The following is an 18,809-nucleotide window of genomic DNA, read 5'->3' as shown; positions in this document are numbered from 1 at the left end:
CGGCGAGGAGGGTGCAACTTACCAGCCGTGTCCTTTTCGACAAGTGTTCGTCTTCTTCTTTGCTCCCACTGCTATCAGCGTGTATAGCCTCGAGGGCTTTCCGACGATAAAACATCGTCCTTTTCTTCGCGGCGGCGATCCTCCTTGCGTTGCGAGCTCTGAAGAAGCGCCACAAAAAATGAGCAGAGAGTCAGTGTATCATTGAACTCCGGGTGGGATTGGTACCAGTGACGGCACGATTCACGGTAAATCAGACTGTGCCATATTCCAACGCGCACTTGAACGCAGCAGTGTACGTACCACCAGTGTACTGACGTCATCCACTCGCTCTGTATTTGATTCACACTACATTTCCGGATCTGTGTGGAAGCAGTGTCTTCACCTACCGATTCGAATCATGTTGTCAGGTGTGTGGCTTTACCATTGTGACAATATATTATAGAGTTTTAGAACAATACTTACCACTTACTTATACTAGGGATGCACCGGAATGACATTTTTTGGCTGAAACCGAAAACCAAAAATGAAAAATGCTTGGCCTTAAGGCCTATTTAACACGGATATTTTAACAAAGCACTATAAAAAATTGAAATTAGTCCACACCACAGACATCAGAGACATGTTGGTGAATGGTACATTAAACACCAAACGCGGGGTGAGCAACTGAGCATATTCTGGCAGTGCAATTGCACTTAATAGTCAATGTACACTAGTCCGCACCGGCGGGCACGGATGCGTGTGGTGCGGTGTGGATGACGCATTTGTAGGCTATTTGGAGCGGGACACGGTGCGGCGCACTTAAAATCAGCACATTCACATATTCACCAACGTTTAAAAATAAATAAATTTCTTCGCACCAGCCAATCGGCTTTGGGAACGGACTGCAAAGTCACACACGGCGTCCTGTACAGGTCTGTAGATAGTGTTAAGTGTTTACTTGTTTAAAACTGTTGATAGCAACAGTGCTAACATTAGCTAAAGTCTTTAGCACGGCCACCAGAATGCAAGTGAAAAATTGGAAGCGCTCGAGGGGCTTTCATCAAAGAAAAAAAGGAAGGCGCTGCAGGAGAAAGAGTGCTTCTCCTGTATTGCAGTATACTCGGCAGCGCTCTCTTTTTTGACATAGTTTACCAAGCGACCATGTCCTTCTTCGGTGTGCACAATGAAGCTGCCGGTACTCACAAACGCCAGCGAGCAGCAAGGCAGACACTCACTGCCGAATTTGGTGTTTAATTCAAACAGACACTTGCTTGCAGTGTTTTTTTTTTGCTTGCGTCACCACAACATCCTCTTTCGGCTTGAATTTTATTTCGGACGAATGCCGAAAATGTCTATTTTTTCCATTTCCGGCCGAAAATTTTCAGTGACTGAATATTCGTTGCATCACTAACTTAAACCATATTCATCATTTCATGGGTAACGTGTTTGCTCCAGAGTCCCAATTATTCTCTTCATTGTCATTCACGTCTTCTTCCAACTGTCATTTTTTGCAAGATTTGTCTCCCAAATTGGGTTCAAATTCATCGTTCTATGCACGTTCTTGAAAATGTGTTTAAATAACTGCACAAGGAACCAAAAATAACACTAATACAATTATTTATCTGTTATTGCTATTATTATTTATTTATTTATGGGTGGCACGGTGGATGACTGGTTAGCACGTCCGCCTCCCAGTGCAGAGGACGTGAGATTGAGTCCGGGCTTCGGCCTTCCTGGGTGGAGTTTGCATGTTCTCCCCGTGCTTGCTTGGGTTTTCTCCGGGTACTCCGTTTTCCCCACATTCCAAAGACATGTATGTCAGGTTAATTGAACACTCCAAATTGTCCCTAGGTGTGATTGTGAGTGTGAATGATTGTTCGTCTCTGTTTGCCCTGCGATTGGCTGGCAACCAGTTTAGGGTGTACCCCGCCTACTGCCCGAAGCCAGCTGAGATAGGTTCCAGTGACCCTTGAAATTACATGCCTGATATATCATGTTCGTTGAAGTGGGGTGGCGAAAAACATCCAGCCATTACTATTTGTCGTTCATTGACAGGGAAAGTCAGTTATTCCGAACCTTAGCCTGGGGGGGGCAAGGATGTTGATGTTGTGGTGGTTATTTACTGTAGCGGTGTCAAATATAATGTAAACTGAAGTGCTTCTACCCTAATGTGACACAGTTTTGGTCTTTGTGCTGTAAAACTCCAGTGAGGACAGATTATTTTGCTCTGGTATGACTCGGCCTTGTGGCTACGTTCTTTGGGGCGATTGTTTTGCAGGGAGCCACTGTCAAGGACAAACGCTTCCATTGATAAGCAAAATGAATTGGAGTAGGCTCTGTCACGAATTTATCACAAATAAATTAAATCACACATCAAGAACAAAGAGATAACTCAGTCTACTTGTAACACAAGTTGTCAGTGATGTGTGACGAGGTCACTGTTCTCAGAGCACAGACAGATGAAACTTGATCTTAATTAAGGCTGTCAATAGGGGTGAAATCGATTCGGCAATATATCCCAATATTACAGCGCACAATTCTCTTATCGATTCAACGTCTTACTTAGGGTTAGGGTTCACACTTTAAGCATGGAAGAATGTTATATTAATAGAACATTAAGCCATAATGTTTTTATTTTAGTGCTGTTCAAACATGAAACAGATTGCAACCTGTTGTTAAATACAGTCTCACAGTTATAAGCCTGAAGTTTCAGATAAATACATTTTCAGACAAATCTTAGTGAGTGTTTTTTCTAAATTTCTATAAAAATCACAATTATTGATTTACAGATTTTGTTTCCATTACCCTCAGTTTTGCGTAAAAGCAAGCTGGTAATGGAAACACGTGATTTTCGAAAAAACTCTCAAATATCGAAAAAATAGTTTTTCCGCTCTCATGAGGTGGTTTTTGAGATGTGTCGAAATACAAGTATTTTGCAAAAGTGTAATCGAAACACGTTTTGCGCATTCCCTGTAGTCATGTGATCCCCGCCCAGCACGGAGGAAAGGAAGTACGGGGCCACTTGCTTTCGTGTCGGAGCTGCCACCGGAAGGGATAACAAGTGTTTTTAAGCACAAAGCAATTCAGTTATGGAGCCAATATGACGTCGGTCAATGCACGTCCCATATCTTTGCATGAGAAATGTCCGTTGCAAGGGGCAAACGAGCAACATGCGGCGCACGTCGTCGTTGAAATCCATCCGTCCGCACCATAACGCGAGTTATAAGCGCGCGCGCGCACACACAACACCAACAAAAAATGCCCAAAACCGTCCGATGAGAGGAGGGAGATGTTTTAAAGTAATATTAAGAACTCCGGGCGTCTGTCTTCCGTACATCATGAGCACCTCCTACGGAACTGCGAGATCCCACGAGACGGAACATGACGAGGATTGCGCCTCAGAAGTGAAACGCTTTTTAATGGAAACATCGGCAAGTCGAAACTGTATTTGATTGAAATAGTACAAAATCGCTTTAATTTTTGCGAAAAAACGTAATGAAAACGCACCTAATAAGATGTGATTTGATTTTCATACTTAAAACATGTATTCATTGCGCCTGCAAGAACATATTACATTTTCATGTAGTGTTTAAAAAAAGAAAAATAACTGCTGTTAATCTTAAAATGTAGTGTTGGCTGTCGTGCATTTCCTGTAATGTTGTCTGACCTCGAAGATTTCCCCAATGTATCTCCGTGTCAAATGTGGATAGGACTGTTGGCATGTGCACTCTGTGCCACCACCATACGGTTGACCACAGGGCGGGGGAGGAGATCATAGGTTAAAGCAGGGATGGCAAAGGCAGTAGGAATGGTCGGATTTGTGCCAACAACAACACATGAAATGCACAGAGGCCAAATCTCTGTATGACAATTCAAATGAGGCTGTGTCAGCAGCACACTTGGCCAAGCCACTATACAGCATTTTATCACAGCTTGACCTCTGTTGTGCGCGCATGCGTACGCAATGTCCATATTGCAGTGTTATCTGGAATAGTGAGTTGGTATGTAAAAATCGAGAGTATGCAACAATCAGCTGGACATGTCAACTCATTCTTTCATTTAATGTCAAGTTTCCACTATGTAATGGACGTCTGCATTACTTCCATCATCGTGTATATTATTATGTACGACCGGCAAATGTGTTTGAGGTGTCTACGCCAACCTAAGCCATTAGCCTTGGCGCTAATGGCAAAAAATAATAATTTCCAATATTACTTCTTTAAGTGGCTAAAGCCATTTAACACTCTCCTAAGAAACTCCCTACCACAAGAATGTTAGTGGTAGGGCGTGCGTAAGACGTGAAGATGTTGGTAGCACTCAATAATAAAAGACTATTCTCCTCTGTGTTCTTAACAAGAACTAACTTTTTCTTTTCTTTTCATTTTTAACAGCATGGCAAGCAAAAGGTCAGCATAGTATGAGGACAGATCTGATATGTCATGTTAGGACCTGAAGGGTTTAGCTATGTGTCGTGAAGTATAAAACTTGACAGCAGCTGCAGTGATTCAGGTTTCATAATTTCTTTGTTGCTTTCTGTTATAAATTTGTACTGGCACTTCCTCTCAAATTCCTTCATTTTGTTCACCTTATCCACTGGGATTTTTTTTTCTCCCCAAAGTTCTCAGTTTTCTTTGATGAGAGGAGATGATGGATCTTTAACCAATAAAATAGGTGTTAGGGTGGTCATTGGGGGGGGAAAAGGGAATGACACATTAAGTCAGATTCCAACAGCTGAGACAGGATATGGCATGCTAAATCTGACTGTGGAATTTATGACAATGGTGTGTGTGTTTTTGTGTGGTTTGGTCCTATTCATAAAATGTGTGGCAATGGAAGAGGGCCCAAATGGAAAGTACCGCTGTAATTTCCGCACTGTAAGCCGCTTCTTTTTTCACTTGCATTCGAACGTGTGGCTAATACAACAATGCGGCTTATCCACCAGGTCACGAGGGGGCGCACTATAAAAGAAGCGCAAGCACGCCAGGCAGAGCAAAACAAACCAGTGAACCCAAATACAGTAGGAGAGACAGAACGCGAGCGAGACAGAACACGCCCTCATTATGGAAAAGAAACAAGAGAAGTGCTTAAGATGCTGCATTTAATTTAAGTTGAAGGCAATCAACCTGTTCGATTCTGACACTGACGAAGAGGTAGAGGAGTTTTGGGGTTTTGAGAGCGACAAATCATAGGCCTACAATTCCAATGACGGGTTATTTGTGTATTTCTTTTTGTTTGACTTTGTGCAATGCTACTTTTGAAACCGTATTTGTAATGACCCATGTTTTTACAATAAAAAAAATGACAGACCTATTTATGTTTTACTTATGTCTTGCATGTGCATGCAAAAAGGCCTATGTTGTCAGACCAAATTGGAGGTTCAATCTGGTTTGAGTCAGTAAATTTAAAGACCCGGGGCCAAAGCCACTAAGAATGCACTGTGTCCGCTAAGAGTGCTAAATATTGCTCCACAACTGCATCCGCAGTTTGCTCCCTGTTAACTTCCTATTCACTAAGGATATTGCTCTAATGTTATACCAGCGCAAACACGGCCGCAAAGTTTGACAGCAGGGAGCAAATTTGCGCCTGATTTACCACACATGGCAATAGATTTGCGCCAAGAACACGGCAGGAAAGTAACAGTTGCGAGAAAGATAACATTATCAGAAAGCAAGGTTGGACCGAGGAGGTCCAAAAGCGTTTTCCTCATTTAGCGCCATTAAGCTGTAGTGAGCGGAGAGGACGACGACGACGACGTCATTCATTCATTCATTTAATGACCATAAAATACAATTAGTGGTGCGATCATCTTTTATATTTTCAGAGGTTGACGTGGGCATAGAGTAGATGGATTTTCATATATCTTAATGGAGTGTTAATGCATCTGTCAGGTGAAAATGGCTGCAAAATGCCTCCCCCTCCGGTGTCCAGACTATATGGACAGCCTGTAGAACACACTATAAAATTAATTAAAAAAACTACATACATTAATAAAATGAAAGAAAAATATCTAGTGCCTATAAAAGGTCCCATTCAAACTATGTGGTTGTATAAGCTTTTTCAAGGAAAGTGCAAGGAATTAAATTATATTCGATACAACAGTGAGTGCTTCAAGTATGTTTAGGAGTACAGTATCTTACATTTATCTGGAGTTCAACACAACCTGTGGTGTCGCCCACGTAATGACGTACTTCACTGAGACAGCAGAAGAAGAAAGTCACGGACGATGATTGGATTTTAGTATCGTGTACTGACTGATTAAATATAAATAGAAGACTGATTGCTGAGAATACTGTACAGACAATTGAACCAAATGTCCGCACAGACAGCCACCCCCTATTATTAGTTTTTGTGGCGATTGAAGGCTTTTATCTGCCGTGATTGGATTGCAACGAAGTTACATGCTATGCTAACGGACACAGTGAACGCAAGCTAATAGCACACTCGTTGCATACTCTAATAGGAAAAGGGAAAGTATGGAAGAGGTCTTGTGATAATCATCGCAACTGTGTAGTCCCTAGTGCCATTTAGGGGTCAAAGAATAGCATTAGAAGTACACAGGAGCACACACACTACGGTGGCTCAGAAAGACCACATTTAGCAAGCCTACCACCATATAATCGGTGAAGTTTTTTTCCTCTACGATACGAGGATCAGTCACACAGCAGCAAATAATGGACTTTCTTGACTTATGCAATTTGCAACATTACAAAGAGATTTGGCGAGGCCTCTGACTTCTAAAGGTTTGTGTTTTCTTTGAATTTATTCATTAAGCTTTAAGCAGTTTAGGTGGTGGGCCAAGTGCAGATTTCGTGCATTTAAACCAGTGGTGTCCAAACTTGGTCCTCTAAGGCAGGAGTCCTGTAGGTTTGGGATGTTTCCCTTCTCTAATGCACCTGAAGCTCATCAGCAAGCTCTGCATTAGCCTGATAATGATCATGTTCATTGGAAACAGGACCGAGTTTGGAACCCACTGATTTAAACGATTCCCAACAAGGCGTTTAGTTAAAAAAAATCGCAATAATCAATTTATAGATTCATGTCAGGATTAATCGGTATCTAATCGAATCGTGGCCTATGAATTGTGATACGAATTGAATCGCCAGGTACTAGGCAATTCACACCAATAGAAAACGGTAAAGAAAGTGGATAGATAGTTACAATTCGCTGAGTGTTTTGTATTTACACCATGACTGAAGTCTGTTTGTGGAGAAGTGACAGGCACACGTCGGCTTAAGTGAGACATGATGCCAAATTAACAATTAAATATTAATGAATACATGAATAACATTTTACAGAGCACACACAATAAAACATTGAATGACCACCTTGGCCGGTGATGCAAATTATTGTTGGCCATATGCTTAATTTTCATATGTCAAATGTAAACTTTGCTTGGGCGCTCAATATGAAACTTCATATGTCATGTACCTTGTGCTCAAAGTGTTAATTCATATTTGACGTCGGGAAGGATGTAGGATATAATGGTGGACATATATTAACTGAAGATGTGTTGCTCGCACTTTTTACTCCTTCACACTTTTACTGCATCCTTGGAAAGATGAAGTGCTAACCAGTTGCGCATGCCATAGCTTAAAACCTTCTGTAACATCTCTTTTCATACAACACGCATTTCTGTCTATATTTAACCTGTTGAGCAGAAGAGCATGCCGGCAAATGTTGCTCCAGTTCTCCTGCTTGATGCTCGGCCCTCTACTTGGTCGTAATCATTGTGATTGACTGAAGCTCTGGTTGCAAGCTCCTTTTTTAACACTCCTTTTATTTTTTATGCACTTAAACTGCTATTTTAATTCCTTCCTTACCTCTTCATCACTGTGTTAACCCGTACTATTTATTTACCTCTAACAATGACTCCTGTAAGTGTACTTTCATTTGTGCATGGTACCTGTGACCACTTGCCCTCATACCTGTATACCTGGGTGATTCTGTTCTGCTCTTTTGGTTCTTTGGTTTCTGGTGTTGGTTAAAACCCTCTTTGGTGTTGACGCTGTCCTTCCCCTTCCTCTGCTTTGCTCTTAGTGTGTGAATGGAGCAGTGTGCGAGTACGGCCTCCCTGCTGGCCTCCGTGCGGGAGCAGGAGAGGCAGTTTGAGATGCTGAGCCGAGCTCTGGAGGAGGAGCGGAGGTCGTGCGCCGGCACTCTGCCCCGCCCCCTCCCCAACTTGCAGGTAACATTGTATATTCCTTGCCTGCTTCCCATCCGCCCTCAAGCACCTTGAGGCGTTTCCAGCAAATTCGACATGTTGAATCGGTGTCGGGCGTCGGGGGCATTTGATCACTGTGATTGGCTGTCAGCTGGCAAATCAGCACACAGGGCAAGAAGAGCAAGTAAAAAGGCTGATAAACAGTACTCAACTCAACTTAAGGGTTTTTCAGGACAGCACACGTGAATATTAAAGTCTCACATAAAAAGGATATGATCATATTTCAGCATGGTTCCGGCAAGATTTGCAAAGTCGTTTAAAATTTTTTTTATTGTATTTTGGAGGTCGGTAAATGACACAGCACACCACAGTGACAGTTTAGCCGACTTAAAAAAAGGTGGCTTCAAAGCTGTGATCAATCTGATAAATAGACATCGTTTACATTTAAATTTGTTTTTGTTTTTTAAATAGTCGCCGTTCTTCCACCTCGGCCCGACGTCCTCGGAGCACACAGCCAGGCGGTAGTAATTCAATCATAGCGGTGGACTCAACGACAGTCCAGGTCTCCGTCAGGCAGAGGAAATCCAAGTTGTTGGAAAGGATAAATACCCTCAAAATAAATGTTTTGTTTGTCAATGGCCGCGCATTTAACAGTGCGATCCTTGTGGGAGCAGCAGGGGTGCATGGCCCTTTCGTCCGGCGGTCTCGAGGAAGCTCCTTCAGAAGCTGGAGGCCGGCACCGCGTCCAAAACGCGCAGGGCAGCACGGCCGAAGCTTTACGGGTTAACCGAGTCGACAGGGTCCAGGATACGCCACAACGTAGTACATCCATGCATTCGGGAACGAGAAGGAGACGAAGCTTGTTCCAGCGCCGTTTTCGCTACACCAGCTGGCCACCGCGTTTACCCTGGCGCCGCGCCTCAGTGAAGAGGTTGCCGGTTGCCTTTAGGAATAATGACTACCGCCGCAGATGGTACGGAGGGGAATTACTTCTTGCGCATGCGCTGAAGGTACGTAATAGTCTGTGTCGGTTCGGTGTGTATTTACTTCATTTTTCTACGCGACGTGCCGACGCCACAGGGGGTAGGCGTCGATCACATTTGGCCGAGGTCAGATTGGTGTATCTAGGCCTTTAGACTTTCAGATTTATGTTAATGTAGTACTTAACAATCTCCCCTACCCCTATTCACCATACAAGAATTTAACTGAATGTGCTTAGTGTATTGACTTGTTTTTGGAATAAGGTAGACCACTTTCGGCGACTTTCCTCATTTGATAAAGGACTGAGCAACAGTGTGCCAATGTTGGTTGAACTTTTTGCAGAGATGGCGCTTTACAGCTTAGCTGATATCTGCATACACTTTTATGTTTATGCTGCGGTCAGACCGAACGCGAGCTGAGCATTTCTGGCTTTCTATATAAAGAGTCAATGCAGTTTGAGTGGTTGCGTGCGGATAAAGCGTTTAAAGAAATTTTTACATTTTGCTTCTTCACCCATTTCGCTGGGGCTTGCAAATGTGACGTTTTCATCGCCGGGAATAATGTAATTACTGTACTACGTCCCACCCAGCAGCAAAAGCCCAAACAAGGGCAATGTCTTTTCATGTCTGTTGGGGCAGAGAGGTATACAATACAGCCAGCTTCCAATACAACCCTGGACCGAGCGAGCCAAAAAGGAGCAGGCTTGGAATGGTTAATTGATCTACAGCTAGCGATGTTCAATTTTTTTTCTTCTGTTGGAGAAGCCACCACTGTGTAGTTCTCTACAAGCAGGCGATACACGCGGGGTGACGCAATATTCCGTGTTTGGGCTGAACTGAACCTAGTATTACTTTGCACATGCATGTATTCATTCCTTTTTTTTTTTTTTTTTTTACTGACGACATGCTATGAAAATGTACGAATACAAATATACTTGAACAAGCATACATTTCCCTTAGCTATGATTGCATGTTGTCATTTGTTTATTATGAAGAACAGCTGGGATGGACCTCCCCCTTTGTGTCATTAGTCTCTCTGCAATACAAGTAAACCTGTACTTTGTATTAAACTGTTCCATGTAAACCAAGTGCCTAAGGACTTGAGTTGGATTACAAGTACAATTAGTGTGAAGCCAAGATAAATGTACAGTAACGTGTTGCTAGTTCTAATCTGTTTGTTTACATACCCCAAAGGCTTCTGCATTTCTGTCACCCTCATCACTGGCATGTTCCCACATGCTCATTTGCCCAACACTTTCTGCTGTTGTACAAACAGTAAAACGGTTCCTAGTGTTTTGTGTCACCTTCTAAGAGTTTTCAGTTTTTCCAGATTTCAACATGCTATGACTATTGTCTTGAATTCCCACAGCTACTTTTCTTATTACTTTATTTTTTTTTCAAGTCATCACCAGACAGCAATGTCTCATCTCTGAATCATGGTTACACAAGTCTGGCCCTGCCTGTGGCCTTTCTTTACCCTCATGGTTAAATAATTTTAAGTTATAGGTCTGGAGCATCCTTTTGGGGTGGAATTGACTGCGTATCACCCTGAGTAAACAAAATTGACAGTCTGTTGATGTCAGCACATATCATGTTTCATCTCCCATTTTTGAATAATAGTGTTTCACTCATTTCACATCCTCTGTCTCTGTTTCTATTATACCATTAAAACTCATTACTGATGTGATGTGATGCTTAATTAAACTTATTTTTTTATGTTCTTTGGCATGGCTATGCTGTCAGGAATTTTGGAAATAAGATTTTAAGGTCGGCATTATAATACTTTATAATCACATCCTGTACCTGTTAGCTATCCTCATTAGTAATTTGGTACTTGTGATATTTATAGAAGCATTACTTGAATTATCAATAAAATCCATAATTAGTTTTCGAGCCCAATGAAGGACATTGCTACAGATCACAACCGTACAGTACACTTGTAGATCCTTACCGTTGCTTAGAATATTTGTGACAAGCTTTTGAAAATGCTTTGAACAAGCTCTAAGTATATTTCATCTTACTCATAGAACGGCCGCCTTCCTTGTGATGCAGACGTAGAAAGGCTAACACTTAACGAGAGTTACATCAACGGAACACATCACGTAAGAAACTAATTCAACTAATTGTTAACAAAAGGTACCCATACCCAAAAATACTCATACCCAGGAATGTATTTTTTGCAGTATAGGATGGAGCCTGGTCAGATGGTGCAGGAGACCTACACAGTGGAGGGAGAGCCCCGTGAGTCCGACCTAATGGTATCCATGGAAACCAATGATGATGGCACAAGACGCAATGAAACTACGGTAAAATTATGTTTGTGATCAGATCTAAACAAGTGTGGTGTGGTGTGATTAGGGAGCTACACTCCTTTAGTTTACTTTCTTTCATCTCAATCAGTAGATGGATTTGTATACGTTTAAAAAGTTATCAAAATGTCATAATGAATTATGTAACGCAATTCTCTTTATTGGTCACTAGTATGGTAGTATTAAATGGGTTAAAGATGGGCCACAATAAAACACAGCTAAAAATATCATTCAAAATATCTGATAGTAAAATAAATTTTCAAGGAATGTACAATGTTGTGTCAACTTGTGTGCGTTGTAATGAAATGTAATGTGCAAACTTGTTTACATCCATGCATGCTGCTCAAGAATGCTGTTAAATGCTTATTTGCGTAAGACGCTATACGTTGTTGATCCAGTTACATTAACCTTTATTCGCTGTTTATACAATTTAAGTGCAACGAACTAATACTCCTGGGAATGCAAGCATTGCAGTTGACCAACCGGCTTAGGGGCACTTCTTTAAAAAAATAAACTTTTTTTTTTACTTTTTTTTTTATTTTTTTACCTGATTGTGACTACACGGGGATGCGGAGCATTGGAACCGGCTAAAATACACCGGAGCAAGCGCGTCAAAGACGGGGAACTCCCTGACTTCTACTCCTTGTATCCATCTGGAGGTGTTAATTTCCACAATATAATCTTATCGCAAGAGCTGCACTGAGGCGACGTTATTATTATTTGAACAAAGCTAAGCAACACTTTCATTCGATGTGCGTACTCCATACGCACACATGTGGATGTGGGCATTTCTTCGTTGGTTCAAGCTGTTTCTTTTTTGGTTGGGCACCTGACACAATTATTTCGTGGCTTGGCTTGCGCTAAAAACACACTTTTGTGGTAAAAAAAATTCCTTTTAAGGCAAGGCAAGACAGTTATATTTCTCTAGCACATTTCATACACCAGGCAACTCAATGTACACAATCAAAAACACAACACCTACAAGGACCTACATGCCTACAGCATGCAGGATGCCGGGGTCGAGGTCTTCTTCCTGATTTTTCTCTCTCTGTCAAACATTTATTGAAGGCATTTTCTATTAATATTGATTATGTATCTGTCACGATGCATATTGATATTGAAGCCCAGCTAGGCCCCAGAAAGAACAACCCCCACATTCCAAATGTTATAATTATTATTGTTATTGTTATTATTATTATTATTATTATTAGCATTAATAATAATAATGCATATCCCACCCTGCCTCTTTTGCTTCAGGTAAAAAAAGTAGTAAAGCCTATTACCACTCGCACAGTCATCCCTTCAATATCCGACACACTTTCCTTGGACGGTGGTGGTTCGGCGATTGGTATGGGAGCCTACGTCCCACCCATGGACCGGGGCTATAGGCAGGCACCTGGAGTAGGTGTACCCATGGAATACCCCACCCACACTGTGCCTCGCAACTATCAATATGGACCTCCAGGTGGCTACGAGGACTACCGTGCTGGACCCCCTTCTGAAGCATATGCAAGCCTTAGCAGGGGTGCTCGAATGGACGATCGCTATAGGTAGCACACCAACTGTCTGCAATTGTGATAATTTTCTTTCGTGTTTAACTTAATTCTGTGATATTTTTATTTCTGTGTCAACTGTCTGTCTAGACCAGTTCATTCAGATGGTTATCGAACGCTTGATCCAAGCTACAGAGCACCCAGCAGGAACCAGATAGACCCCTATGCTGCTCAACCACAGGTAGATTTTGCAGTTTTCCGCCATTCTGTTTTGTTTTAAATTGAATATATGATTTTTAACTGAATGAAGTACAGTAGTTAATTTAGAGCAGAGTGGCAATGTGTACACTAGACAACTGGCAAGCAGTGAGGATTAATTTTCAGGCTAAATTGTAATGTTAAAAACAAGAACATAGAGACTAAACAAAGCATAGGTATGCAAAATTAGTTCAGATGTTTTTTGCCGACTATTTCTTCTGAATGAAAACCATGGGTTTTTATTGCCAAAATGTATATTTTACGTTGCTTTTATGTCATTAAAACACAGAAAGTGCTTTATGCTGTACATTGCTTTCTATGAATGACATATTTTTATTACTAAACTGTTACAAAGCTAACAATGTTATCAAAACCACATAATTATATTTTACAGTGAAATCAGCATTAATCATAGTGTAATGATGTATTTAACCACATGATTTTGGCCCCTAAAATTTGAGAAGGTTCAAACTACTTCCTCGTGTGTAAATTTGGTAAATAAAGAAAAAAAATGGATGGATGTGGTCTAAAGCAGAGGTACATATTTTAAGGAGAGTTCTGACAAATAGAGATGGTCTTCATAAAACAGCATAATAAAACGTGTTTGTTTTTTATTGGCTATTCACTTTTAACAGTACATGCAAGAGAACATATTTAGGTAAAAAAACTGTATTTTCATTGACAAAATTCTACCAAGAAAGAAAACAGAAACACATACAACATATTGTAAAGAAAATTTTGGGGTTGACATCTCCTTTAAATGCCACAAATAGTTAGTAACTTTTGCAAACATGTCTTATAAACCACCAATCCAGCATTCTGCCACTTGCGTAAAATTACAACTCACAATAACATTTGGATATAACAGAAATTAAGAACGGCTTTTAATAATGAAGAAAAAGAGTGGATTTATTTATATGCGCCTTGATTTTGAAATTGTTGATTGTTAAACTAATTAATCCAATTAATTAGATTTATTGCCTAGCCCTACTTTTAATTGATGGTCCCTGGAAATAAATAAATACATTTTCGTTTGTAAAGGACATAGAATAACAGGATTAGCCAATTTCAAATGTCAAATTTGGCTTAAAGTGTCTGTCATGTTTTAAATTTTTCTAATAATAATAATAATAATAATAATAATAATAATAATAATGCATCAGATTTATATAGCGCTTGTCTAGACACTCAAAGATGCTTTACAGTGGAAAAATTATTCATGCACTCACACATTCACACTCTGGTGGCGGTAAACTATTTTAGTAGCCACATCTGCCCTGGGGCAGGCTGATGGAGGCGTGGCTGCCAGTGTGCGACCACCACCAAACATTCGCACCATTCATACACGAGTGTGAGTAGCACTTTCTGCTTTTTAGGTTGGACGGATGGGAAGTGCAGTGGATCTCTCTTCAGTCCCAAGGTTCCTTCCAGAGCCATACGGACTGGAGGATGATCACCGAAGCATGGGCTATGATGAGCCCGACTATGGCATGGGACAACCGCTACACTTCAGCACCGTGCCCCGTAACCACCATGGCTTTCCTCATGGCCCACCACGAAGGACTGGGTGAGTTTGTACATGTCATGTGGAGCTTTTCTGAATAATTTAGTGTGCTGTCACTGTGTTCATACTTAAGAGTGTGAGTAGCACTGTGATCATTGATTGTGCCTGTCTGTCTGTACATCTTACCTGCTGTGGTTCTTTTTCTTCAGGAGTTACGAGGGCACTCTGGATGGCGATATGAGTGGTCCAGGGGACGTGTACTATTGGGGAGGAGGTCCCCCTATGGCACAGGGTGAAAGAGGAAGCATGGCTTCATTGGACAGCACTCTGAGAAAAGGACCAGGCCCAGGTGGCTGGCGTCAGCCAGAGCTGCCGGAGGTTGTTGCCATGCTTAACTACAGGCTGGATCCAGTCAGGAGCAATGCCGCTGCATACCTGCAGCATCTCACTTATAAGAATGATAAAGTAAGATAATTCAAGTACAGTCGCACACTTGTATAAAGCCAAGACTGGTTGCCGGATTCGTGACCTTTTTCTAGTTGTTTATTTGCAATTTTCACATTTAATTGTTTACAATGTGAGGGTGCTCTATGTTATTATGCACTTATGCAAATGAAATGTACATGTATCATGTGCCTCATCATCCCTTAGCTAAAGCCTTTCACTTTTAGGTGAAGTCAGAGGTTCGGCGTCTGAAAGGCATCCCAGCATTGGTATCAATGCTTGACAACCCAAACAAAGAGGTAAGTAAAGTTTCTCCGTGGTTTAATGTCTTGGGAAGGGTAATTATGATTTTTCCCAGTTGAGGTTGTTTTAGTTGCGTAACACTGAAACAGTTTATTGGTATGTATTCTGCTCCTGAGTTCTAACACAAATACTAAGTGAAAGAGGGACAGGAATGGATGTTTGCTTCAGCTTTTGCACACAGCTTGGATGTTCCTGGTGAATTCTGGTAGGTCAGCATTTGCTGCAAATATAGTTTATCAAAACGTTCTTTGGTTGTTCGAATTTAAATTTAGTAAGATTTGTGGTAACCTATTGCGAATTTGAATTTAAGTCATGGCAGTCCAAAAACCTTTTTGAATTCCACTATTGAGACAAGGAACTGTCCTAAGTCGAAGTTGCAATTGCCTAAACATGGATGTGGTAATTTTTTTAATTTTTATAATTTAATCAGTCTGATGAAAACTGTGTGTCACAGGTGCACTACGCAGCCTGTGGAGCTTTAAAGAACATTTCATTTGGTAAAGATCCAGACAACAAAATTGCTATCAAGAACTGTGATGGAGTGCCTGCCCTAATTAGGCTTCTGAGAAAGACCCATGACCAGGACCTTACTGACTTAATCACAGGTTAGCTGCACACGGTCAACACATGTAAATATTTATCATGTGACTTTTTATTCCTATATTACTGAGGAATTTTTATTTTGATGAAAAATCTGTTTTAAAATATAAAATGTCTCAGGGACACTTTGGAACCTGTCATCCCATGACTCTGTAAAAATGGAGATTGTGGACCACGCATTACACGCCCTCTCAGATGAAGTGATGGTACCTCGTTCAGGCTGGGAGCGCGGAAGCAATGGTGGCGGAGGCGAGGAAAACTGTAAGCCCAGACACCTGGAGTGGGAGACAGCTCTCACCAACACTGCGGGCTGCCTGAGGTATGAGGACAAATAAAGAGCATCAAGGTGGCATTGCAAAGCAGACAAGCTGTCTTTTGCATGCTACTTAGAGCAGCAGATGAAAGGGGGAATGGGTGGATTTAGAAAAGTTGGCTACGCAAATATACATTACAAGTACATTAAAATGTGAGGCCCTGATTGGGCGAGGTCAGGGATGGGGAATTTCAAGAATTTGTAGCAGGGCATTTAATATAGTTAAAAAAATAACCCACAATGGTCACTGAAATAACTTGAAATGACTGTAGGTTTAAAATAAGTGAAAATTATCCCATAAAAATAAGACATTGTTTTGCAATTGTGGCTGTGTGTATGTTATTTTCAGACAAAATGCATTATCTTTTTTAATCGGCCTTGCGTGTTAAGTTATGCTCGCATCTGTGATTGCATGAAATTAAATCAGCATATGAAAGGTGATAACGTCAGGAGGGTATAGAGTCCCGCTTCTGTCAAAATTTTGATGGATGTAATGTCATGCATTAAGCCCCGCCCCTCCTGTCCCCTTTTGACAAAATGCCAAAAGATGTCCGAATTAAACTGCAAGACATGTTCCAACTTGAACGTGTCATATGAAATCCAAATATGTGGGTAGGCGTGACCGGAAACATGTCCATATATAGACATAGGGGTGGGGTCTAAATAACATCGTTCTATACCCTCCTAACATCATTATCATCATGTTTTATTGTTCATTGAAGTTTAAATGCATTTGATAATGTTGCACATTTACAATGACACACAAGCATAAAGCTTAGCCAGTAAACTATGTACACGTGTATGTTTTTTTTGTATTCGGTTAAATTCACCTTTTTCTTTCTCCATTCACTACTTCATCTAGCCTTTTGAATCAGCTCATCCCTTTAGTTTTCTTATTTCTGCTCTTGTCAACTCAAATTTCTACACAATGACAGAAACGTGAGTTCAGAGCGAAGTGAAGCGAGACGAAAACTGAGGGAATGCACAGGATTGGTGGACTCCCTCATGTACATCGTTCAGTCCCAGATTGACTGTAAAGATGTCGACAATAAGGTACAGTATGCACAAGATACCGCTATTGTAGCCCCTGTAATGTTTACCTTGGAGTGTAGTATTTTATCTACATTTTGCTGTTTGAATTTTCACTTTCCTGTTATTTCTATGCAGCTTATAGAGAACAGTGTATGTCTGCTGAGAAACCTGTCATTTCACGTGCATCGCGAAATCCCCGGGTATGAGAGGTACCAAGAAGCTGCACCTATCAACCAGGGACCGGCCCCGTCCAGCCAGAAGAGTGGTTGTTTCAGCTCACGCAAGAGTAAAGGTATGTTTCACTGAGAAATTAAAACCATTCAGTCGGTTTAGGGCCACTTTTAATATTGCTACTCTCCACTATTGAGTCTAATTTTTTTGACACACTCCCACACAAACAAACCTGCAAGTTTGTACAGGAATGTTGAGAATGTGAGAGAAAGGTCATCCTTTTCAGCGGCTCTGCTTGCGTTTCATTGAGAGTATTGATTTATTTTTCTTCTAAAGTGGTTTCCTTTTCTGGTAATTCATAAGCATTGTAGTTACTGCAAAGCGACGACACTTTGACGACATGGGATTTGGCATGGTACTCTATCAAAGGAAAAAACTTTACACTAAACTTTACACTAAACTTTACACTAAGTCAGTAATTCTCGAATTATGGTTTGTATATTATGGTCTGAGTGCTACTGGTGATACGCGGGCTCCCTGCAAGCCTTGTGTGGGGGGGGGGGGGGGGTGTCACTCAATTTAATGTTCAAACTGTCATAATTAAGTTAATGTTACAGTGACTTAAACTTCTTTTAATTCAGTAAAGTACTTTTGTTACAAACAGCTCTGGTGTAAACAAAGTTTAGGTAGGTAGCTCAACAGGAAACCAGACTCTTGCTCCACCCCTCACAAAGATTTGAAATTGGCGCTAAAAGTGGGTGTTGCCTAGAGGAACGTTGGGTTGCAAATGGGAAGAGGTTTAGCCGTGGTCTGGCTGTGATTGACAGCAGCAGTGAAACCTACCTAATCTAAATAATGTCTGTACTATGAAAAGCTATGCTAAATAAACTAACCAAATGTTATGCTAATAAATCAATAACTTCAAAATGGGTATAAAATGTTTGCAAAAGACATGTGTTGAACATATTTTCTAGTTTGCATTTCATGTTTTACAAGTACTCAATGTGCCCACACATGTACCAACGGCAGCGCATGGACAGTCAGGTCGGTGATTTTCCTCCAAAACGCAACAAGATGTTGCTGCGCGGGTATAAGGCTATATGAACATTAATAAAATATCAATGGAAAAAAAGGTTCAAGTCGTGTCAAAATGATGAATGTACGCTGTTTTATTGGACCCGCACACATGTAGCAGTCTTACACACTCACAAACTGTTGCTCGGCTTCCTGGACTCTTTTGTCCCAATTTTCCTAACATTACT

The 18,809-nt window shown here is 41.1% G+C and overlaps 1 protein-coding gene across 12 annotated transcripts in view; it reads left to right on the top strand.

Moving 5' to 3' along the window:
- Positions 1 to 18,809, top strand: part of ctnnd1 (catenin (cadherin-associated protein), delta 1) — a 30,682-nt gene that overhangs the window by 4,753 nt on the left and 7,120 nt on the right. For 4 of the 12 annotated variants that reach the window (XM_086081908.1, XM_086081910.1, XM_086081907.1 and 1 more), the window contains exons 1-13: positions 8,016 to 8,164; positions 8,612 to 9,150; positions 11,148 to 11,222; positions 11,304 to 11,426; positions 12,687 to 12,979; positions 13,073 to 13,163; positions 14,557 to 14,747; positions 14,894 to 15,149; positions 15,356 to 15,427; positions 15,886 to 16,036; positions 16,152 to 16,350; positions 17,280 to 17,397; positions 17,512 to 17,668. In XM_086081908.1, coding sequence (XP_085938034.1) covers positions 8,761 to 9,150; positions 11,148 to 11,222; positions 11,304 to 11,426; positions 12,687 to 12,979; positions 13,073 to 13,163; positions 14,557 to 14,747; positions 14,894 to 15,149; positions 15,356 to 15,427; positions 15,886 to 16,036; positions 16,152 to 16,350; positions 17,280 to 17,397; positions 17,512 to 17,668 — 2,116 coding nt within the window. In that variant the 5' untranslated portion in view covers positions 8,016 to 8,164; positions 8,612 to 8,760. Of the gene's footprint in view, positions 1 to 8,015; positions 8,165 to 8,611; positions 9,151 to 11,147; positions 11,223 to 11,303; positions 11,427 to 12,686; positions 12,980 to 13,072; positions 13,164 to 14,556; positions 14,748 to 14,893; positions 15,150 to 15,355; positions 15,428 to 15,885; positions 16,037 to 16,151; positions 16,351 to 17,279; positions 17,398 to 17,511; positions 17,669 to 18,809 lie in introns of those variants that run through there. The other 8 variants (XM_086081913.1, XM_086081912.1, XM_086081914.1 and 5 more) reach the window with 3 other exon arrangements.

This window comes from Leptonotus elevatus, chromosome 8 (assembly GCF_054856555.1).
Source record: "Leptonotus elevatus isolate MCC_2025b chromosome 8, RoL_Lele_1.0, whole genome shotgun sequence".
In the NCBI taxonomy this organism is placed as follows: domain Eukaryota; kingdom Metazoa; phylum Chordata; class Actinopteri; order Syngnathiformes; family Syngnathidae; genus Leptonotus; species Leptonotus elevatus.
Note: the sequence above shows the minus strand (reverse complement) of the source record. Positions and strands in the feature narration are given on the sequence as shown.